Genomic DNA, 25,239 nt, shown 5'->3' with positions numbered 1-25,239 from the left:
TCTAAATTGTACATTTTAACAAAATTAAATTTGCTTATTTAAGGTGACAGTGAATTTTATTTTCTATAAGCTGATGTTCCAGATAGCACTAGAATTTCAAAGCATTCTGTAATGTCAGGAGGTCAGATTGGCCAATTTTTGTGCTTGCACACCCTTCAGGAATATTTTCAGTATTCATTCCAGAATTGTTACTAGAAAAAAACAGCTTTATATATTCCCTTGCCAGCAGGAAGTCTTGGCAAGAGCTGGCTCTTGGCTAACCACAAATAAAATTCCTTGAATCACCAGTGTCTTGATTTAAGAAAGAAATTTTACTGTATCTTTCATACACAAAAGCTGATTAACAATGGCTAAAAAAAACACTACTTCACTTTTTCCACAGGTGTACAAAAAGGAATCATAATGGAATTACATTCGACAATAAAGCTTAAAGTTCACTCTAGGTAATAGTTGCATTAACATTCACATACACAAGCACAGAATAAGTATATTTCAGGAGTCTTATAATAGCATACAGCATACATATGGGAGATTGGTTTCAGGTAACATCATAGGTGTTAGCAAGATTAGCAATTCAGAGTGTTAGAGAAAAGGAGAAGTAAACCAGAGAGAAGGTGTAGGCTAGCACACCCAGACAAATCACAGAATTAGAGTACTGAAAAGTCTGCTCACTGTATGTATGAGAAAACAATATGTTTCTTTAATTTCTGGGTTTGATATAGTTGACTTGAGAAGACTGTGTATTCAAAGTGCACATAACTGCTTCTTAGAAAAGAATGAGAAAGATCCTTTCATTAATTAGTACATGCAAGAGGCAGCCCCAGAGTGACCTGAAAGAGTAAAGCTGTGATTGGCAGGTGGCCCATATAATACAGATGTCTTAGGCAATTCTCTTAAAGCACTTCTGTAGCAGCAATGGTCATTTCAATGGCTGTAGACTGGATTCTTTTTCTGAGGAGAGTTTAGGGGAATTGTATTCATCTTATTTTTCTTTAAAGATTAATAGTTAATAGATTTTTTTCTTAAATCTATAAAATAACAAATAGCATAAAGTGAGGTGTTGGGGTTTTCTTTTGCTTTTGCATATGTGTTACTGGAAAAGGACCTGGCCTTTTCATAAACATTGTGTGCAAAAGAATGTTTAATAAAGTGAGCACAAGAACATATAGAAGAAACACATCAGATCTGCTTCTGTGGCCCTAACTGGCTCCCCTTAAACACTATTATCTTGGCTTGTTGGTATAATGCATGTTGTAGATATTAACAACACAACCAACACAAGAAAGTCTTGTCACTGAGGATAGCTTTGTCTGCTAGAGGATGGTCACCACCTCTTGAGTTGTAAGAGCTAGAAAGTCTGGTCCCTTTTCATTTCACCTTCCTTCCACCACCACCACCATTTTTCACCTGCTTTTCCCAACCCTACTTGACCCAACTAGTCTAAATATCTGGTACACACATACCCCAGTAGCCACACATACCCAGTGGCCACACACACCCAAGCTGCTCAATCTCAAAAACTTTCAGCCTGCCCTGCAAGTATCATCAAGACAGGATCCTGGGAGCACTGGGCAGAGAGTCCAACCTCTCACTGGCGGGGCTGGGAAGCCTCTCCTTTGCGACGGAGGAGAAAGGAAACTTGGGTCTGCTTTTTAGGTTCTGAAAACAAGCCAGAGTGGAGAGAAAGAGTTAACACCAGACTTAATAAAGCTTTTCAAGACAAAATCTGTTAAATGTGATCAGACAGACACAGGGAACTTTCTGCAGATTTCTGAGGTCTCTAAGAGGAGAGGGCTTAAGTGGACAAGAGAGAGGATAGGGAGTTGCTACATGGGAGAGATTTGCCATTATTACAAAAACTGGCTAAGTGGCTTGTTTCCATTAGATGACCTCACTGGTCACTGTTGTCAGTCGTGCTGTTCCCTTTCTCTTTTTTCTCCTGGGCCTTGTTACCCTTCTTCTTTTTCTTCTTCTTCTTGGTCTCTTCCTTTTTGCCGAAGGTTATGAAGTCACTTTTGTCAATTTGGCTGTTAGCAGGCTCCTGCCGGATGGAGATGATTGCAGGAGATCCTGGGATAATGAATTTGTCTGGCAACTCACCGGGACCAGATTGCCTGGGGTTGCCTGGTCCGTATTTAAAGGTCCAGCTGTTGCTGTTGACACCAGCACCTACTGGAGGGGACACCTCTCCTGCCTCTGGTTCTGAAAGACAAAACATCACAAGTTAGCAGAATCAACACATACTTTCCATGTCTCACTACTAGGTAGGCTACAGGAGAAGCTGCAAACATGGACATGACCCAAGAACTTGTAAGTTATTTCTCTAAGCCAGAGTACAGGCTTATATTTAGAAATAAAGGAGGGCAGAAATAAAAGAGCGCAGATTTTCTTGGCAAAGGGTCTGAGTATTTATTTTCTAGTGAAATTGTCTGCTTCTTTGTATAGGGTTTCTTAAAGGATATAGTCATGATTATCTTGCCTGGGAATGGGGTAGGAAATAGACTGGAAGATAGTACATGAGAAAATGTTGGCACCAAGTGTATCCTGACATCTTCTGTTTTAACATTAATCAAATGCATTTGGTCCTAAATCTATTATAATAACCTTAAGGGGGTGGTGAAATAGAGTAGAGAAGATGTGGAAGATGTCAGTCTTGGTGGAAGTGACTCAGCATAAGAGGATGAAGTCCTATTGTAAATTGGACCTGTTGGACCAAGTCCCTGGGAGCCAGCTTTACTTCCTGAACTCAGCTTCATTCCTCATTGAGCTTCACAGTCTAGTTGAGACATACACACATGCACTGATAAAACAATGTGTCAAGTGCTATAACTAAGGTAAAGTATTTTGCAGTTTCAGAGGGGAAACTTGCAGTCTTGGCAAAATGATTATGTATCTACCGGGGCTTTCTCTTTTGTGTGTGAAAGGCACACCAGGACACTGCTCTATTTATAGTGCTGGGTTGTCTTGGTGGTTGTTTCTGTGGGGCTTTTCTTTTCCCTAAAAATTCAAGGTTTGTGGCAAGTCTGTCAGTGCTGTGCCCCAATAGCATGTGCTCATTTCATGTATTTTTTCAATCACATTTTGGTAGTTTCAATAGTATTTCAAACTTCTTCATAAACATTTTATCTGTTACAATAATCTATGACCTTTTCATATTACTACTATTGTTGTTTTGGCATACCACAAACCAAATCCATTTAAGATGGTGAACTTATGAATAATAAGTACTCCACCAGCTGTTATCGCCCCCCCCCATCATGCCTTTCTACTCCCTGAGAGACAACAATATTGAAATGGATGGGTAGTTAATTGCGGTATTAGAGCACAGTGCCTGAGGTGAGGTCCTGGAATTCCCAGGCTTACTTCTTGGTCCCAGTATATACCAGAGCTAAGCAGTGGTCTGGTCTGTCTTCATAAAAATAAATATTTTTCAAAAAGAAAAAAATAGAAATATTGAGGGAGGCATGATGAAAACTGAGAGATGCAGGGGTCGGGTGGTAGCGCAGCAGGTTAAGTGCACATGGTGCGAAGCACAAGGACCGATGTAAGGATCCAGGTTCAAGCCCCCAGCTCCCTACCTGCAGGGGCGGGGGTCGCTTCACAAGTGGCAGGTCTGCAGGTGTCTCTCTCCCCCTCTCTGTCTTCCCTTCCTCTCTCCATTTCTCTCTGTCCTATCCAACAATGACATCAATAACAACAATAATAATAACCACAACAATGATAAAACCAGAGCAACAAAAGGGGGGAAAAAAGCCTTCAGGAGCAGTGGATTTGTGGTGCAGGCACTGGTCCCCAACAATAACCCTGAAGGCCAAAAAAAGAAAAAAACTGAGAGATGCTAAAAACTAGTTCTTTTGTGCAGTTAAGCCAATTTGTGAGTACAAAGGAAAAGTTCTGAACTTTTTAATTAAAAGTCCTACTTTAGTGAACACATGAATGATAAGGAAGTGAAATAGCATTATCACTGACATGGAAGAGGTCCAAGTGGTCTGGATAGAAGATCAAATCAGCCACAATATTCCCTTGAAGCAAAGCTTATTTATTCAGAGAAAGGTCTAAAGGTTTTTTTCTAAAGGTGTGAGGAGAGAAAGTTGCAGGAGAAAGTTTGAAGCTACCAGAGGTTGGTTACTGAGGTTTAAGAAGCTCTCTCTCTAATATAACAAATGCAAGGTAAATTCAGCATGTGCTGATGGAGAAACTGCAGCCAAGTATCTAGGAGATCTAGTGAAGATACTGATGAAGGTGGCTGTACTATTACAGATTGTCGTATAGATAAAGCATCTCCTACTGGAAGAAGATGACATAGAGGCGCTTCATAGCTAGAGAGAAGTTTGTGCCTGGTCTCAAAGGACCAGCTCATGACTGCTCTAATGGAGCAGATGACATTTGGTTGGAGTCACTGCTCATTTCCCATTCAAAAAATTCATCCTTAAGAATAATACTAAATCAGATCAGCAAAATAGCTCTTTTGGGTAGCGTGCCTGCTTTTTTATGCTAGTGAGCCAAATCTAAGCCCCCATTATTGCATTAGAGGGAGCTTCAGTGTTGTAGTGTCTTTCCCCCCTTTTTCTTTGGGAAAAAGGTCGGGAGCGGGGGTGGTAGCAAGGAGATAGCATAATGGCTATGTAAACAACCTCATGGCTGAGGCTCTGAGGTGCCAGGTTCAATCCCTTACACCACCATAAGGCAGAGCTGAGAAGTGCTGCTTTGAAAAGAAAAAGAATGATGCTAATCTTCTTTGCCCATGATCTATAAGTGTAAAACAAAGCCTGGGTGACAGACATATGTTGATATCATGATTTTCCAAATATCCTAAGTCCACTGCTGAGGTCTGCTCAAGGGGAAAAAAAAATTCTTTTCTAACTATTACTGTTCCCTGACAGAACATCTGGTCACCCAAAAGCTCTGTTGGAGAGGTCCTGCCTGCTAATATAACACCCATTCTGCAGCCCTTGGGGAAGGGGTAGTTTTGACTCTTGAGTTGTCTTATTTAAGAAATATATTTCATAAGACTGCAGTTGTCAATAAATAATGATGCTTATAATGGATCTGAGAAAATTTAATTGAAAACCTTTTGGATTTTTTGCCATTCTAAATGCCATTAAAAACTCATGGCAGGAGGTCAAATTAGCCTCATTAACAGGAGTCTGGAAGGAGGTGATTTTACCCCTCATGCATGACTGTTAGGAATTCAAGAGTCTGGTGAAGGAAACAATTACAGATGTGAAAATAGCAAGAGAACTATCAAGAGAACTAGAGGTGCAGCCTTCAGATGTGATTCATGGGGGAAAAACTGCAATGGATGAGGAACTGCTTCTTATGAATGAGCAAAAAGTTAGTGTCGTCTTGGTGGAATGGATGGAATCCATTTAACAGAGGATCTAGGGATACTACATAAACTTAGTTGGCAAAGTAGAGTTTGAGAGGATTGCCTCCAATTTTAAAAGAAATTTTACTGGAGGTAAATGCTACCAAACAATATCACATGCTACAGAGAGATCTTTTGTGAAAGGTGGAATCAATCCTTGTTGCAGGGTTCACTGTTAATGTCATTTTAAGAAATTGCCACAGTGGGGGGCTGAGCAGTCATGTATTGGGTTGAGCACACATATCACCAGGTGCAAGGGTCTGGGTTTGAGCCCCCCGCTCCCCACCTGCAGGGGAAGCTTCACAAGAGGTGAAGCAGGTCTACAGGTATCTATCATGTTCTCTCTCTCTTTCTCTCTACCTTCCCTATCCTTCTCAATTTCTCTGTCCTGTTAAGTGAAATAGAAGAAAAAAATGGTCTCAGGGACAGCCTTGGTGACAATAAAATAAAATAAAAATAAATTGCTGGGAGCTGGGCAGAAGTACAGCAGGTTAAGTGTACATGGCACAAAGCATAAGGACCGACACAAGGATCCCGGGTTCGAGCCCCTGGCTCCCCAGCTGCAGGGGGGTTGCTTCAGAAGCAATGAAACAGGTCTGCAGGTGTCTGTCTATCTCTCCTCCTCTCTGTTTTCCCCTCCTCTCTCAATTTCTCTCTGTCAAATCCAACAACAGCTATAACAACAATAACTACAACAAGGGCAACAAAAAAGGGAAAAATAGTCTCCCGGAGCAGTGGATTCGTAGTGCTGGCACCAAACTCCAGTGATAACCCTGGAGACAAAAAAAAAAAAAAAAAAAAACTGCCAAGGCCAGCCAGTGGCACACCTGGTTAAGCGCACTTAGTACTTAGCACAAGGATCCAGGTTCGAGCCCCCACTCCCTATCTGCAGGGGAACGCTTCATGAGTGGTGAAGCAGGTCTATAGTTGTCTATCTTCCTATCCTCCTCCCCTCTCAATTTCTCTCTGTCCTATCCATTAAAATGGGGGGGGGGGGAGGCTGCTAGATGTAGTGGATTTGTAGTGCCAGCATTGAGCAATAATAATCTTGGAGGCAAAAAAAAAAAAGAAGAAAAGAATGAACATTCAAAGCAACTCTCCACCAGCAACAGGATGCAACTTGCTCATGGTTTAAATGATAACATTTTTTCAAATCTTTATTTATTTATAGGATAGAGACAGCCAGAAACTGGGAGGGAAGGGAATGATAGAAAGGGAGAGAAACAGAGAGACACCCACAGCACTGCTTTACCACTTGCAAAGCTTTCCCCCTGCACATGGGGACAGGGAGAAATGATAGCATTTTTTTAAAAAAATATTGTATTTATTTATTTATTAGTGAGGAAGACAGGAGGATAGAGAGAGAGGGAGAGAGAGAGAGAGAACCAGACATTCACTCTGGTACATGTGCTGCTGGGGATTTAACTCAGGACCCTATGCCTCAGAATCCAATGCTTTTATCCACTGTGCCACCTCCTGGACCACATGATAGCATTTTTTTAAGCAATAAGGTTTGTATGTATGTGGTGTCCTGTGCCTTGAACATGTATGATTTTTACCATTCCTGGATGACTCTTTCAGGTCGGGGTATAGGGGGTGGGGGCAACACCAGAGTTTCCCCCGCGCTATGGAACTCTTTCTGATACAGTATCAGGGCTTGAGCATGGACCATGTTTGTTTTTTTTTTTTTTAATTAAGGTCTGCATTTGTTTTCTCGACACAATGCTATTTTTTCCATACTTCATAGTCTATAAGCACAACTGTTGATGCTAGAAAACAAAAAACTTAACATGGCTTGCTTTATTGTGGTGGTCTACAGCTGAATTTGCAGTAATTCCAAAGTATGCCTGAATATCTGTTGGTATGCTTCTAATTCTGCTTTTAAAAACCCCTTCTGTTTCATTTGGTTTAATCCCCCCTGTATTCTATTTACATAACACTGTATTCTATTTACATAACCTCTGTTAATAAGCACCACCCTCCCTCCAGGGCATTGGTGGTTCAGTGGTATAATTCTCACCTGCTCCACCCCCTCTCCTTGTCATACCCTGATTTTCACCAGTCACTTTTCTCTCCACCCTTTCTGCATCGTATCCTGTTCCCACCCTACTGGGCTAGTATATTTATAAGGACAAGATTGTTTGTAGTTTTTAGTTTAGCTTAGCTCGGCTTAGATTGTGTTGCGTTCTGCATGAATGAAGAGATACTGCCTACAGCTCAACCATGAGTCCCGGGTCGTCTGTCTCCCGTCAATGAAGCTCAGCCCGACATATGGCGCCTGAACAGGGACAACAAATATCTCTTTATTTTACTGATACTACCTTTTCAGGGCACCATTATCTGTTGTGTGAATTACAAAAATAGCCTCTTCTTTGTTAACTTCCTTCTATCTTTACCTCTTTCTAGCTTTCTACACAGCAGCTGGTCATTATTCCTTAAAACCTTTCTCCCTTTTCTAAAAACAGTAGTAATATATATATATATATATATATATATATATATATATATATATATATATATGTGTGTGTATATATATATATATATATATATATATATATATATACAGTAAAATCCTTTTTTAAACAATCAATGATCACTCCTGTGCTTATAGTTATTCAGAAGCTCTCTACTTCCTTTAGGGGGAGAAAAAACCCAAAAAACAAAGGCAGCAATACGGTATGTGTGTGATCCTTCAGTAATCTCACTATTTTCCTTCTACACAGGGCTTTCAGTTCCCCAGGTACTGCTGGGGTTGCTTTGACCTCAAGTTCTGGACACATGCAATTTCTTTTGGCTTGAAATGCTCTCCCCTTCCATCTTAGCCTAACTTCTAGTCCTTCAAGTCTAAAACTTAACTAGAAACTTGTCAGAGAGCTAGTCTCTGACTACCCTAGCCACGAGAACTCCTTTCACCTCTACCACTTCAAGTCCACAGAGAAAGATGTGTTTCTTTTTCACTGACATAGGCAGTGTCTAACAATCCCTCTCTCTTCTTTTTTAAATAAAGACATTCTTTTTATTTATTTTGGATAGAGAAGAGAGACACAGCACTGCTTCACCTCTTTTTTTAATTTCTTTATTGGGGGGGGGGGTTAATGGTTTATAGTCAACAGTAAATAAAATAGTTTAAATGCATAACATTTCCCAGTTTTCTACATAACAATACAACCCCCACTAGGTCCTCCTCTGCCATCTGTAGGACCTGAACCCTCCCCCTACCCAGAGTCTTTTACTTTGGTGTAATACAACTGTTTCACCTCTTGTGAAGTGTCCTCCCCTGCCCCCCGCAGGTGAGGACCAGAGGCTTGAACCTGGGTCCATGTGCCACCACCTGGCCCCCAATCCCTGTCTTTTTAATAAGGCTTCCCCCCCAGTAATTTTTTTATTTGTGATTGATAGTGGTTTGTCAGATGACAGGATATAGTTCCACACTGTAACCACAAGACTTTAATCAACACTTTGCTGAATGGATAAATGGTAAGACTGATGTTAAGGCACAGAAGTGGCACCCATACTTTTGATGACCAAACTAGTCTCCAGTGATGACACTTTCAGGTCCACAAAGACAGTGAAATAATACAAAGTGCTGAGTCCTGTTCAACAAGAGCACAATAAACAGAATCACATGTGGCCAACTATCTATAATACAGTTTTTGAGTCTTGGAAAGCTGGATGAGGAGATTATAGATGAAGCTAAGTACCAGCAGAAAGTAGGGAAAATAAGAAATGGCTCTTCCTAAATCCTTTCCCCAATCCCAACCCTTTCCTTGGCAGAGCTTGAAACTGTAGCCTGTTGAAAACAGGGCAGTATTTCTTTCTCAAAGACTAAGAGTAATTTCTTTGAATTAGCTAATCAAATCCAAAGTTGACATCAGCCACAAAATTCTTGTTTACCTTTTATATACAGGCTTTGTCCCTAACAGAACAAGATAAAGCAAGAATGGATTTCAAAGTTTTTGGTTTGGTGGTCTAGGTTAACTGGGGTTTAGCACCACTTCAATGGTCTTTCACAGCTGCTCTCAGAGCCCAGGATGTACATTTCCCCGGTCACATCCAGGACTCTGCATGAGGCTGTTTGGACTGTCATCTGGAGATGCAGCACTCAGAGACATCTGTATTTCACAGAGAAAGGATATGAATAGCTGTGCCTATTGGCTAAGGGAGCCCAACACAGCAGGACTGGTAAGAATTAATCAGCTTCTTTTACATGTCACTGAGCTTCTCAGGCCTTTGCTGGGAATTTTGATAGACCTGATTCAATCTAAACTCCAAGAAGCAATCAGAAATCCATTCAGGTGCAGACTCCCCATATTCAGCTTCTGCAGAGCAGAACCAAATTTTGGCTTCTTCAATCCCTCACATATTATGTCTAACTTGTTTGTTTGATGTGAAAGCTGACTTTCTGAGAATAACAGCATTGCAAGACTGGCCAGCTCCTCATGGGGCGCGAGCGCTTTCACACTACGATCATCATCTCTGGCATTATGCTATTCCACTGCAGAATACTGTGCCCCAGTATGGTTCCGTAGCCCCCATGTCCACTTGGTCAATTCCAAATTATACTCCTCCATGAGGATAATTTCTGGAACCATCCGTTCTATCCCGGTTCCATGGCTGCCAGTTCTTAGCAACATCGCCCCGCCAGATATTCGTCGAGATGCGGCATCATCTAAGTTCATTTCCCATGTCTACGCTCGACTGGACCTGCCAATATACGCGGATATCTTCGCCCACCCTGTCCAATGCTTGATGTCTCGTCATCCAATCTGGTCTCCTACGCCTACACTGAACTTCTCTGTTCCAGACTCTTGGAAACAGAGTTGGCAGTCAGCTGAGGTAAAGAACAAACACCTCATCACAGACCCCTGCAAGCGTCAACCCGGCTTTGACCTAGCACGTTATGATTGGGCCCTCCTCAATCGCTATGGAACAGGCCGTGGCCGGTGCGCCGCTGCTGCTGCTGCTATGTTCCATCGCTGGGGAGCCAGAGACGACCCGAACTGCCCCTGCGGCTACAGACAGACTATGACCCACATAGTCAACGACTGCCACCTCTCCAGATTCAAAGGAGGTCTCGAAACTTTACATCAGGCTCAACCTGATGCTGTTGACTGGCTACGGAAGAAGGGCAAATACTAGAAGAAGAAGAACTTTCTGAGACTTATTGGGATGAAATAAGGATATGACAAACAACAGTTACTGACCTAACCTGAAGACACCTGCTAGGTTTTGCCCCAAAATGCTATTACTGTGAGCCAGAATCAAGACATTCCTGAAAGAAGAAAGAAAGAAAGAATGAGAAGAAAGAAAGAAAGAAAGAAAGAAAGAAAAGAAAGAAAGTATATACTATTTCTAATCCTAACTTGGGTCCTTTCTTCCTCCCTTCACCCTTCTGCCTGTCTGGCAGACCAAGACTAGTCTGAGATGCAGTCTAGATCCACATGTGTGGACCTATCAGAGTTCAGAAAGAGGGCTTCAGATGCACATCATGAAGCAGGCAGAGGTGTAGTGGTTTAGACAGAGCCCTGCTCAAACTTCAGGCTACAGCCCAGTGGGATTTAAGATTTCATGTAGGGGGCTGGGTAGTGTCTTGCAGGGCACACATATTGCCATGTGCAAGGATCTAGGTTCGAGGCTGTGGTCCCCACTTGAGGGGGAAAGCTTCATGAGTGGTGAAACAGTGCTGCAAGTCTCTTTCTCCCATTTCAGTTGTTCTCTGCCTCTATCCAGTTTAGTGAATAAAAATTTTTAAAAGTCTTAATAATTAAAAAGTTTTAATGTAATATGATCATAGGGACCAGGAGAGTGCACACTTTTCCATGATTAAGGACCTGGGTTCAATTCCCCCCACCTGTGAGGAGAGGGGAAGCTACCCAAGTAGTGAAACAGTGCTGCAGGTATCTCTTCTTTTATGATAGAGGGAAGTAGTAGGAGAAAGAAAAAAAGGTCACTGGGAATAGTGGAGTTGTGCACACACTGAGCCCCAGCAGTAACTAGCAAAAAGAAACAACAAAAACATGATTATTTTAAAGAAAAGATATTTTTCAAGTAAGGGCAGGTTTCTATAGGCAAAAATACATGTTAAAATCAAAATGACATCTACTTTGAAAAAAAAAGTCTGACTACTGCACCAAAGTAAGAGACTCTGGGGTGGGGGGGAGTGTTCAGGTCCCGGAACATCATGGCAAGGAAGACCTAGGTCGGGGGTTAGATTGCTATGTGGACACTGAGAAATGTTACTCATGTACCAACTACTTTATTATATTTTTTCATTTAAAAAATTTATTGGGGGATTAATGATTTACAGTTTACAGTAAATTATAATAGTCTGTACATGCACAACATTTCCCAATTTTCCACATAACAATACAACCCCCACTAGGTCCTCCTCTGCCATCATGTTCCAGGACCTGAACCTTCCCCCAATACACCAACTCCAGTCCAAGTTCTGCTTAGTATTTTTCCCTTCTGATCTTGTTTTTCAGCTTCTGCCTATGAGTGAGATCATCCCATATTCATCCTTTTATTTCTGACTTATCTCACTTAACATGATTCCTTCAAGCTCAATCCAAGATGGGGTGAAGGTGAATTCACCATTTTTAATAGTTGAGTAGTATTCCATTGTGTATACAGACCACAACTTACTCAGCCACTCATCTGTTGTTGGACACCTAGGTCGCTTCCAGGTTTTGGCTACTACAAATTGTGCTGCTATGAACATAGGTATACACAGATAATTTTGGATGGGTGTGTTTAGTTACTTAAGATATATCTCCAGGAGAGGAATTGCCAACTACTTTATTTTACTGTAAACCACTGATTCCCCCCCCCCCCCAAAATATGTATGAGAGCTTTGGTGGTAGGTGTGTAATGGAACTATATTCTTCTGCAATCTTACAATTTACCAAACAATTAACAAGAAGTGTCCTTTTAAAAAAGCCTACAGGAGGCTAGGCAGTCATACACCCCGTAGAGTGCACATAGCACCATGCTCAAGGACCCTAGTTCAAACCCCCAGTCCCCACCTGCAGGGGAGAAGAAGCTTCACAAGCAGTGAGGTAGGTCTCTCTCAATTTCTGCCTTTATCAAAATAAAGGTGCTATGGGGGGTGGAGGGGAATGCCCTTATGAAGGTACTGTTTGGGGGACACACATGACCATGTGTGGAAGTGGGGTCCACCTTCGGGTTCATCATGGTTCCAATGAAAAAGAATTTCCAAAGGACAGGAGTTCAGGTGTGCGATTTCTGAATTCTTTATTTAGACGTACAAAGTAAAAGTTTAGGGGGGAGGCTCAGGAGAAAGAATACCCCAAGGGTCTATGGACCCCAAATCCCAAGGTCAAGTGACCAAGACCCCAAAGACCCTCCTCACTCAAAACCTGCTCTGTTATAGCCCCAATGGAGTAAACTCCTCCCTCCTCTGTTATTGGCCTGATGGAGTAAACTCCTCCCCTTCATATAGTGAAAAAAGAAAGGAAACCTTCACCCAGTGAATCTCCTCTCCGCATGTACAGATTCATTGAGAACAAAATAAGCTACTGTGCATCCCAGTTACATATGTGCAAACTCAGAAAGAAAAGGTGTGCCCTCCAGGACTCCCTGTGTCCTGAATTCTCCCTCAACGGTACAAAAATATAGAAACTTGAGAAGTAGTTTAAACTAGGCCTTTGAACCTCCCAACGAGAGACAGAAACTACAAATGGCTATGTGGCAGATTCCCTGGTGGGAAAGTCCTGATCACAGCTGGCAAGTCAGACTGATACTGGTTAATAACCTTGAGGGCTACAGATATATCCTGACAAGAATAGTCAGTGACCCTGAACTGGACTTTGCTTACCTAGTTCAGTGCTATGAAAGAATCACCTAACTTTTCAAAAGATTTAAACCAGTGAAAAGGGAAGTTTTCAAGCTTGTTATGTAATTACTATTCACTCTGTAAATTTACTCAAAAGTGGATATTTCTCCCATAAACTAAGTATGTCCTCTAGGCAGATAGCTCACTGCCCTTGACTAAGCATGTGAGAAGAATCAGTTATTGATATGCATACTGACTGCCAGTTTATCTTTGTGGCTGACCCATGACCTAGAGTTTTCTTATGTCCTTGAGAAGCCCAAAAAGAAATGTGTAACAAGTACCTTCCTTACTGTTATTCTCTGTCTTCTGAAAGTAATGTCATTAAAACTGAGTATCTAGGAAATACTCACTTTCCTACAAATATAACCACAGAATCTATAAAAATGTTGGCACAAGTAGATGAAGTCCATTCTACTTCTATTTAAAAAAAAAAAAACAGCTTCTTGGTCATTCAAGTATCCTACTAATATGGCAACAGCCTCCTCTTAAATCTGAGAAGTTAGGGTTGGTAAATAATGCTTATAAATTAAAAGGTAAGGACTGTGGGAGACCTGAGATAGCTGCTTAGTACTTCTGGTGTATGGTACAGGTTTTCAAAATGAGGTTTTTGCATTCCTCACCCAACATAGTACATCTGAGATGACTCAAAATCTATATAGTGTAGAAGCAGCCTACCAGCACTGTCTGACATGCTAGCCAAAATCCTGGAAAAACTCTTCCCACAGAGGCCACACAATTCCTCCCTCTGACCCTTTGAAAATCTGCACCATGAACCAGAATTGAGCGGTTTTCTGGTATTAAGAAAAAAAGTTCATGTGGAATCTTAAGATGTTACAGCTATTGAGACTGATAACATTCTCACTTGAAGGTCTCTGAGTCTGCTATTAAAGCAATATCTAGGGGGTCGGGCGGTGGCGCAGTGGGTTAAGCACACGTGGCGCAAAGCGCAGGGACGGCACGTGGCGCAAAGCGCAGGGACGGCACGTGGCGCAAAGCGCAGGGACGGCACATGGCGCAAAGCGCAGGGACGGCGTAAGGATCCCGGTTCGAGCCCCCGGCTCCCCACCTGCAGGGGAATCGCTTCAGGGGCGGTGAAGCAGATCTGCAGGTGTCTATCTTTCTCTCCCCTCTCTCTCTGTCTTCCCCTCCTCTCTCCGTTTCTCTCTGTCCTATCCAACAACAAAGCAACGTCAACAATGGCAATAATAACCGCAACGAGGCTGCAACAACTAGGGCAACAAAAAGGGGGAAAAATGGCCTCCAGGAGCGGTGGATTCATGGTGCAGGCACCGAGCCCAGCAATAACCCTGGAGGAAAAAATAAATAAATAAATAAATAAATAAAGCAATATCTACACAACAAAAATTTCCTGATTATCTTTTAGCAAAACAAAGAAATATCTGTGTTGGGATAATACTACTTGCCACATCTGGAATAACTTTGTTGAACAAACCAACACCTTGTCATGTTTTCTTTCAAAAGGCTATATACTTATTTGCAGTTCTAATCACTAAGAAAATGACCTCCTTAGGGTGAAGCATCAGGAAAGGAAATTTCTCAATTTCTATCTATTCTATTCAGTAAAATGGAAAAAATAGTTGCCAGGAGCAGTGGATTTATAGTGCCAGCACCAAGCCCCAGCCATAACCCTAGAGGCAAAAAATTTTGTTGTTGTTGTTTATGGGGGTCCGGGTAGTGGTACACCTGGTTAAGTGCACATATGCTCGAGGACCCAGGTTTGAGTCCCTGTAGGGAGGGAAGCTTCACAATTGATGAAGCAGGTCTGCTGGTGTCTCTCTTCCTCTCTATCTCCCTTTCTCTCTTCCTCTCTCAATTTCTATCAAGTATAATAGAAGAGAAAAAGGAAAAAAAAGATAAAAATGGCCACCAAGAACAATGGATTTCTAGCGCTGTCATTGAGCCCCAGTGGCAATAAAAATAATTATACACATACACACATTTACAAATGTCACTTTAACATATGTGCTACCTAGGATCAAACACAGGATCCGACATATGTAAGACTTAATGTTCTAAACACTGGGTAACCTCTCTGACCAAAGATTTTTTTCCTTTTAATGACAAAACTTGACTAGAACTATTAAACTCCACTAGAAAAAAGTAACAGATTAAAGAAATGATAGCTGAGAAATACCAAATGTATAGAAAACTTAACTCATTCCCTTTTCTAATAGAACACCTAGTTATCTCAATGCAAAGAGATATCTGCCAAGACATGTTACAGTAAAGTTGTCAACATCAGTTATAGCTTCCAAGATGAGATGGGGGCATGTTTGGGGTTGTATGGCTATAAACAACAAAATTTTAAACTGCAAAGAAAAAACACATCTGAAATTTATAAATGTGCTCATCAAGTTTTCATCAGATTTTATTTATTTACTTTATTGGGAGTTAATAGATTATTGTACAGTTGTTGATATATGGGTATAGCTTCTCATCTCTGTGGCAGGTGTCTGCAAAACACTCGTACTTGGTTCCTTTTCCACCATCACTCACCAGGGCCCCAGCGTCATATGCTCTGGTGTAATACACCAAACCCAGTCCAAGTTTTTTCTTAAGTTCCACCAGTGGGTGAGCTCTTCCGGTATTCATCTTTCTCATTTTGTCTTATCTCACTTAGCATCACCAGATTTCTTAAAGATCTATAGGCTAGGAGAGTAGTGTGAAACAATCAAATTTTTAAAAGAAAAAAGCTGCCTTTCAAAGACTTCCACTGACAATGAAAAAGGTGAATGATTTTTCCACAATTAGACTTGTCTTACAAGAAATGTTGAAAGGAGATTTGTCTACTATGAAAAGACAACAGTACACAAACCTTTGAGTAAGGCAATAATTACATAGTCAGAAAGTTGTACTGTCTCAGAAGATTGTGTTTCCTAGGGTTTTATTAAATAATGCATAAAGAGAAGTTTATTAAAAGCCACACTACAGATACTCCAACTTGGTAGTGATTTCAGTATATAAAGAAGGCTAATTTGTGACCAAAAAAGAGGGAGATGGAACCTTTATAGAAAAATGAAGATTATTTATGCAAGGAGACTCTCATGCCTGAAGCTTCAAAGTCTCAGGTTCAAGCCCCCACACCACCATAAGCCAGAGCTGAGCAGTGCTCTGGTAATGTGTGTGTGTGTGTGTGTGTGTGTGTACAGAAAAATAACTATATACTATATATTTAGTAGCCACAAAACAAAACAGAAGCACAAGGAAAAAGAAACAATTGGTGTGTGTGGGAGACCGCAGTGGCTGAAGCACTGGACTTAAAAGCATGAGGTGCCAAGTTCAATCTCTGATATTGCATATTCCAGAGTGATGTTCCATTCTTTCTCTCATGTTAATAAATAAATTTTTAAAAATTAGTTTCACAGGCTTCTTTCTTACTTAAAAAAACGATGGGGGGGGGGGAGCCTGGGAATAGCAGACACAGGTTTAAGCTCTCAGCACCATATGTGGCATGTGCTGTGTTCTCTTCTCTGTCTTAAATTTTAAAAAGGGAAAAAAAAAGTCCTTGGGAGAGGTGGAATCATATAACCATGAAGTCTCAGTGCAGCAAAATAAACAGGGTGGAGTGGGAGCATAGAATAGGGGCTCACAATAGCTAACCTAGTAGGGCATGTATCTGACCTACATTTGAGTCCCAGTACCACCTGGGAGTGCCACAGAACCAGGGGAAGCTCCAATGTTATGGTGTCTCTCCCCCACTCTAAAATAAAATGAAGAAGTCACTGCCCAATATGCTTGAGGCCCCAATACTGCAAAAACAAAGGGGCACATAATATTTAAGATATATTAAAAAAAAACACACAAGACTATATACTGCCTTCAGTATGTTGGCTTTAAACATAGGATCAAAGTGAAAGGGGTAAAATAAACTCCAACTGAATGAAGTGTACTTGACAGAAATAACACTGGTTATCCTCATAGCCAGATCTTATGATTTATTAGCTAGATGGAATTCATGAGTCCTTAAATAAAGTCAGTGGATCTCTTATATTTACTCGGTTGAATTTTTTTACTAATGCTTTTCCGTACCTGTTATTATTTAAATAATACAACAGAGAAAAAGCGGGACCACATAAAATGCCAGGATCAAACTAGGAGCCTCAGGGATACAAGACCTGTCCTCTACCAGCTGAGCTGACCCCCCCACACCTCCAAATTCTTTTGTTGTTTAACCAGTGGTCTCCTGGATGCCAGCTGAAAAGGAATGGGGCTCAGATCCTGGCAGTCTAACTCCAGTCATAAAGCACGTGTCCTAAGATGTATATACAAGTCTTCTGAAAACCTAAAAGCGTAATACAAATCATTGTGGCTATTCTCTCTTTTGTCACCAGTTGGGGGGCGGGGCGGGGCGGGGCGGGGCGGGAAGCTCAGAGCAGCAACCCAGCAAGGAGTGGGGTGGGGGAAGGGAAGCGGGAGCAAGAGCTCAGGCAAATGGCAGCTCACTCTGAAGGTAGTAGCCCCGCCCCTGCGCTCCCCATTCATTCTTTTGTTCCCTTCTCTGGGATTTTGGTGCTGAGGTTAATAAAAAGCTTCCAGAAAAGCCATCATTTTGATTAAAGTCAGGGACCATTCTGCCAGGCAGCACTCTGGATGAAACCTGCCTACCCCCGCCCACTCTGCCGGGTCAGGGCAACAGCAAAGGCTCTTAGATGATTGCCGCAGCTTCCGGCTCTGTCAGCTAGCTCCCCAATGGCTTGTTTTCTGGCTCAGGCTGCTGTCTCTGACTGATCAGGAAAGAGGAGGGCACTGGAAGCTTTGCAGATTTGGGGTTTGCATCTAGGCTTTTGATGCAGGGAAACCTATCTCCCCCCTTCCTTTAATCCTCTTCCCACCTGAGGCAGCCACTGTAGCCTTTCAATGGTTCCCTTTTTTCCTTTGCACTTCCTTGGCTTTGAGCAACAATTTCAGTCATGCTACATGTGTGTCTTTCTGTCTCCGTCTTCCTGTGTTTCTGCCAGGTCGTGGCACATTATACAATTAATTATATGCGCAGCCACACCAAAAGGCAAAAGCCATCCATTGCAGAAAAACATTTCTGGCTCCCTTCCCCCATCATCTTGCCATCTGTGGGGGTAGTGGTCTTATCAGTTAGACTCAGTCCCCTCGCTCAGGCAATCCTTTCTGAATTGGGTATGTTAATCTGAGTAGTTACAGCTATGGAACACTGGAGAACTGTGGTCTGCAACTCGAATTCTGTTCAGGATCAGAGAAAAGCAAAGACCTGTAACCAGCTAGGCTGGCATTTCCAGCATTTGCCCACCACTTTTTAGTGACAGTGGGAAGAATTTTGCATGAAACACTGGAATGTAAAAATATCTTCCCTATGCTCTATAAAAATTTTGCCACTACAGTCAGAATACTAGAATTAAGTCTGGCTACATCATATAGATTATGTAGTGCACATTACTTAATATTTGTGGACCCCAGTTCTAATCTCTAAAGGAGAAAATAAGAGCACCCAGTTTAGAGTTGTTATAGGATTAAATTTAATAATCCTCAATTTCCTTTACTGGCCTTCTATAGTGCACAGAATACAGTATGGGGACAAAATAAAATCTCATTAGATTTTATTTATTAGTAAGATTAGAGTAGTAGAAGTTTCATTAATTTGCTTAAGAAATATATACCAATTGTTTATTATAGATCAAGCAGATTATCAAGCATTTTGCTTAGATATATGTAAATATATAAATAAAAACATATGTAGTTAAAGAATTTCCATTTTATACTAAGGAAACTGAGGGCTTCAAAAAAGCAAGATGATTTGCTCTGACACACATAGGGATTTGATAATGAAGCTGGAAAATCATTCTCACACTGCTCAATAACAAAACTTTTTTTGGGGGGGGTCTTTTGGTTTGGTTGGAGGTGTTTGTTTTTTTTCTTCCTGTAAAATCTTTAGGCTGGGAGAGGAGCCAGGGCTGGCCTTGATTCACAGACCTATTATTCTGACTCCAAGAGTAGCTGGGAGGGGTTGTGTGTGGTGGGAGATTGCCACTTCTGTGTATTTTACCAACTTTTGGGGTGGGGGCGAGTGATCTGGAAGATGATTTTGTGAATGTTTGGTGCCTTGGGCCAGCTGGGCTAATTTTCAGTAATCTTGGAGCGGAAGAGATAAATACAGTGGCGTATTTTTAAATCTACAGCTCTTGCTTGTGCCCAAAATAACATTGCCATTTCTAGGTTAAGAGTATAAAGATGTCAGCTATGAACCAAGATTCAAAAACTAGAAATTACTGGTCTCAAATTTTCCTACCTCTCCATAGTTAACTAAACAAACAAACAAATTTAACATGTTTTGTTCACATGTCCTGCTAACCCAGCACAGCTCAGGCTCCATGGTTTTCTCTACCTTATTTCCTGATTGCCAGATCTAGGGAAAGCAATTTCCTCAGACAGCTGTCTTCTCAAAAAAAAAATGATGGTTTGGGAGTCAAAGAGAGCTGAGCTTTGCCACTTTGATGTGACTTTGAGCAACTCACTGAGCGCCTCAGCCGCCATTCTTTCGTGTGTAAAGCAAAAATAACATCTAATGGGATTATGGGCATTAAAAACAGAGCTCCTGGTCTGGCAAGTGGCTCAGTAAATAAAGCATTACACTCTCAAGCATGAGGTCCTGAGTTCAGTCCCCAGCAGCACATGTACCAGAGTGATGTCTGGTTCTTTCTCTCCTCCTATCTTTCTCATAAATAAATAAATAATAAAATAAAAACAGATAATGCTTATAAATCACACACAACAATGTCTGGCATATAGAAATTACAGCAAAGGGTAGATGCTATTGCTACTATGTGTAACAAACAGTACTGCTCTGAGGGACCGGACTCCCCTTAACAGTCTATTCCTGGAGGCAGTACTTTCAGGAAACTCAATTTTCCAGGGCCCCTCCTCCAATCAGAATCTACCCTCCTAAGGGATCATTAAAGACTTCTAACTGTGAAGTTTTCCAGCTTAGAAATGGTTGTTAGGCAGAGAGTCACTCTCCAGAGCCCTCTAAAGCAGGCAGTGAAAGCAGGGTGGGAAGTACACTGGACTAGGTGTCAAACAGCTTATTCAAATCCAGTGCCACCCATTCTGCTTTCTGCCATTTTCTACTATGCTATTATGATAACAATGATTTGAAAGTTTCTTCATCTGTAAAATGGATACAATAGCTACCTCACAGAGACACTGTTACTCAACTAAATTTACTGTTTTTTTTTTTTTTTACTATTTATTTACTAATGAGAAAGAGAGAACTAGAGCATCACTTTGACATATGTATTGGAGACTGAACTAAAGACTTGATGCTTGAGAGTCCAACACTATCTACTGTGTCACCTCTTGCTAAGTGTATTTCTTATTTATAATGAATTGGGTATGGCACTAGGAATTAGGAATACAGATATGAGTACTAATTAGGACAGCTCTCCTGCCCTTCAAGAATTACAGCGGAGATTTACCTGAAGAGCACAAAAATACCTAAAAGATGTGTGCATACCTACTTTCATCAATAGCCAAGATTGGGGAACAACTCGAGGGTTCAACAATAGAGGACTAGATAAGATGTGACATATACACATAATGGATTATCACTCAGTTATAAGGAAAGATAAGATCTCTTCTTAAAACAATTTTTTTGGGTTGTTGGACTGTAGCGCAGCGGGTTAAGCGCAGGTGGTGCAAAGCGCAGGGACCAATGTAAGGATCCCTGTTGGAGCCCTGGCTCCCCACCTTCAGGGGAGTCACTTCACAAGCGATGAAGCAGGCCTGCAGGTGTCTGTCTTTCTCTCCCCCCTCTCTGTCTTCTCCTCCTTTCTCCATTTCTCTCTGTCCTATCCAACGACCACGACAACAGTAATAACTACAACAATAAAACAACAAGGGCAACAAAAGGGAATAACTAAATAAAATATATATTTTTTAAAATTTTATATTTATTTTCCCTTTTGTTGCCCTTTTTTATTGTTGTAGTTATTACTGTTGTTGTTGATGTCATCATTGTTAGATAGGACAGAGAGAAACGGAGAGAGGAGGGGAGACAGAGAGGGGGCAAGAGAAAGACAGACACCTGCAGACCTGCTTCACCGCCTGTGAAGCGACTCCCCTGCAGGTAGGGAGCTGGGGGCTCCAACCAGGATCCTTATACCGGTCCTTGTGCTTCATGCACTTAACCCACTGTGCTACTGCCCAACTCCCTACAAAAGATGAGATTTTATCATCTACTACAACATGGATGGAATTTGCAGAGATCATGTTAAGTAAAGTCAACAAGGAAACCAGATGATCTCACTCTTATATGGAATTCAAGAAACAAAGCAAGGGGAAAATAGGCTGAAACATTAACAAATCCTCAGTCTACATCAGCAGTTTTGAGGATATAAAATGGAGGATTAGGAGGGGCTCGAAGGGTTGGTCCAGGGCCCTGCATTAGACTCAGATGACAGTCTGATGGTGAGGGAGGTAGGCTGGCACAGTTTTTAGGAAGATATGAAACTGTACCCTGAGACTTCGGAGCCTCTGACAGGAGAATCTCTTTGCATAACCATTATGCTACTTCCCCTGCCCCACACTAAGATCTTGGTAGTGGTTAATTTTAGGGACTATGTTGGGAGGGGTGAGGCAGTATTCGAATTATTTTAGTTCTGTACAGATTTAATTTGCCATGATTTTTGTTCTTTTATAATTAAATCACAGAGTACTAGCCCAGCATCTACTCAATAAATTATACATTCAAAAATCAGCTCAACAATCTGGGAGTATGGATTGACCTGCCAACGCCCATGTCCAGTGGAGAAGCAATTACAGAAGCCAGACCTCCCACCTTCTACACCCCATAATGATACTGGGTCTATGCTTTATCCAGAGGGATAAAGCATCCAGAACCTTCCAGTGGAAGGGATGGGATACAGAGCTCTGGTGGTGGAAAATTGTATGGAATTGTATCCTCTTATCCTGCAATCTTGTCAATCATTATTAAATCAATAAAGCGCAAGGAAAAAAAAAAGATCTCAAAGGCAGTAAAAAAAACAAAAAACCAAATACAATTGGAACAGAAGGAAACCATCATCAAAATGAAAAAGCAACCTACTAAAGTGAAGAGTCAATATCCAAAATATATAAACAACTGAGACAAATAAACAACAAACCAAAGTTAAAAGAAAAAAGGGGGAGGAGGCAGAGGACCCAAACAGTAATTTCTCCAACAATGACACAAAAATGTCCAACAGGCCCATGAAATGATGTTCATCATCTTTATTATTAGGGAAACTGCAGATTAAAACTATACTGAGCTGTCACCTGTTAGATTGGCTACTATCAGAAAGACAAGAAGTAAGTGGGTGAGGATATGAGAAAACAGAACCTTGTGGGATTGGTGGGGACATAAACTAGTGTAATAGTAAAATACTACAGCTAATTTTTTAAAAGGTAAAATCTTGCCACTGGCAATAACATGATGAACCTTGAGGGTATCGTGCTTAAAGAAATGAGTCAGATAAAGAAAGATAAAACACTGCATGGTTTCACTCATCTTATTTGCATAACCATTATGCTGTCTCCCTAGTCCAAGAGTTTATTTTTTAAAACAACTCTATCAAGCCCCCATAGCTCACTGAGTCTTCAAAAATACAGTGCCTGGAGATAGCTCACTTGGTTGGGCACATGCCTTGCCATACATAGGGCCTAGGATCAAGTCCTGGCATCACATGGCACTGTGGGAGGGTGGGAGGAAAGGGAGGCGGAGCTCTAGTTTTATGATGTATCTCCTCCCACCTCCTCCCTTCCTGAAATGAAAGAGTCAGCTCAGGAGCAGTGGAGTCAGTGACACATATACACAGAAATTCAACCCAGGAGTCAAGAAGAATGAATAGCTATCAGCTTAGTTTTTCCACTTAAAGCCAAGATAGGAAATTTTGCATGTCTAGAAATGTGGGAACAAAAGGAAGATGATATGCTTATTTATGAAAAGGACTGGCCTTAGAAATGTCCATGGGTAACTGCAGTGCGCTAGGTGAGATCATAGCTGAGAAAATGTGGAGAAAATGTAGAGGGCAAGTTGTTTAAATTTTGTCTTTGCTAGTTTCAGGAGGGCAGCATGGCATTGCACAGTGCTTTGGACTCCTCTTTACTATTTAATCATTGTGCCTAGGATTTATTAGTGTATCAGAGGAAACACTGTATAGGCTACTCTGAGGATTGAATGAGATAATGCACTTAGAAATGCTTAGCACAGTGTTTAGCTTACGGTGGGCACTCAAAAAATATTTTCATTTACTCAGTTTGATACCCTGGGTCTGGCATTTAGCACAATAGCTGGGACACACAGTAATAAGATTCACAGTGTTCTTGCTTGACTAGATGGAAAAGTATTTAAGTGCGGGGAGTCTCTCATCCCTACTGCAGTGCTCTGACAGCACCTCCATTTTATACCTCAGTGCAGCACCATCACTGCTCGTCTAGAAATGGTTGCTGCAGGCTGAGAAGTGACACAGCAACACCGAGCCAGGGACTGCTTCCAGATTTTAAGAAGCACAGATTGTAACAAAGTGAAGGGGGGAGGGTAGAAAGGGAAGGTTTAAAAACCTAACCAAAGCCAGCATCGATTTTTAGCTTACAGAGGAACCCAGCCGTGGGGTCTGTGGCCCAGGCAGGGTGGTCATAGGCCTGGCACTTAAAAAGCTCCTTTTGATGTAATTTTATCCTATTGGCATCTTAAAAGTTCTATTATTATTATTTATTGTATTTTTTTTCCCCAAGGACCTGCCTTTTCATTCTACACTGGGTCATACTGGTTCTGGATTCAGCTGTCTGGGGTAGGGACATTTGCCACAGCAAGATTCTTTTATTTCTTTATGCCTTTTTTTATTTGTTTATTTATTTGTTTGACCAGAGCACTCCTCAGCTCTGGTTTATGGGGTTGAACCTGGGACCTCCAAGATTTAAGCATGAAAGTCTGCTGTGTAAACAAACTGCTGTGCTATTTTCCCTGGCATAGTACTTTTTTGTTTGTTTGTTTTGTTTTTAAGTAACATTGGTTTATAACATTATATAAGTTTTAGGTGTGCAGAATTATAAATCATCTGTATATAATGCATGATGATCTGTATATACCACACCATTACACTTAACCCCTTCTACTCACCTCACCCCTCCTCACCGTCTGGTAACCAGACTGTTTTTATATCTAAGATTTTTATTTCTTTATATATATATTTTTAAATATTTTATTTATTTATTCCCTTTTGTTGCCCTTGTTGTTTTATTGTTGTAGTTATTATTGTTGTTGTCATTGTTGGATAGGACAGAGAGAAATGGAGAGAGGAGGGAAAGACAGAGAGGAGGAGAGAAAGACACCTGCAGACCTGCTTCACCGCCTGTGAAGCGACTCCCCTACAGGTGGGGAGCCAGGGTTCGAACCGGGATCCTTATGCCGGTCCTTGTGCTTTGCGCCACCTGCGCTTAACCCGCTGCACTACAGCCCGACTCCCTATTTCTTTATATTTTTTATATATTTAGATTTCTAAGGCCAGTCCTTTTCATAAATAAGCATATCATCTTCCTTTTGTTCCCACATTTCTAGACATGCAAAATTTCCTATCTTGGCTTTAAGCAGAAAAACTAAGCCGATAGCTATTCATTCTTCTTGACTCCTGGGTTGAATTTCTGTGTATATGTGTCACTGACTCCACTGCTCCTGAGCTGACTCTTTCATCTGGGGGGGGTGGGGGGGTGGGCATCATAAAACTAGAGCTTCCCCCAGCCCCCCACAGTGCCATGTTTCTCCCATGTGATGCCAGGACTTGATCCTAGGCCCTATGTATGACAAAGCATGTGCCCAACCAAGTGAGCTATCTCCCAGCACTGTATTTCTGAAGACTCAGTGAGCTATGGGGGCTTGATAGAGTTGTTTTAAAAAATAAACTCTTGGGCTGGGGAGACAGCATAATGGTTATGCAAAAAAACTTCCATGCCTGAGGCTCTATGGTCTTAGATTCAGTTCCCAGCACCATCTTAA

The 25,239-nt window shown here is 41.4% G+C and overlaps 1 protein-coding gene across 6 annotated transcripts in view; it reads right to left on the bottom strand.

Annotated features, from left to right (window-relative positions):
• Nucleotides 1–292: 292 nt before the first annotated feature.
• The window catches only part of LOC103108553 (protocadherin alpha-C2), a 219,943-nt gene continuing 194,996 nt past the window's right edge, over nucleotides 293–25,239 (bottom strand). For 5 of the 6 annotated variants that reach the window (XM_060179623.1, XM_060179620.1, XM_060179605.1 and 2 more), the window contains exon 4: nucleotides 293–2,202. In XM_060179623.1, coding sequence (XP_060035606.1) covers nucleotides 1,892–2,202 — 311 coding nt within the window. In that variant the 3' untranslated portion in view covers nucleotides 293–1,891. The remainder of the gene's footprint in view (nucleotides 2,203–25,239) is intronic. The other variant, XM_060179594.1, reaches the window with a different exon arrangement.

The sequence above is a fragment of the Erinaceus europaeus genome, chromosome 2, assembly GCF_950295315.1.
Source record: "Erinaceus europaeus chromosome 2, mEriEur2.1, whole genome shotgun sequence".
NCBI classification, from domain to species: Eukaryota; Metazoa; Chordata; class Mammalia; order Eulipotyphla; family Erinaceidae; genus Erinaceus; species Erinaceus europaeus.
The sequence above is the reverse complement of the archived record's forward strand: the minus strand, read 5'-3'. Positions and strand labels throughout refer to the sequence as shown.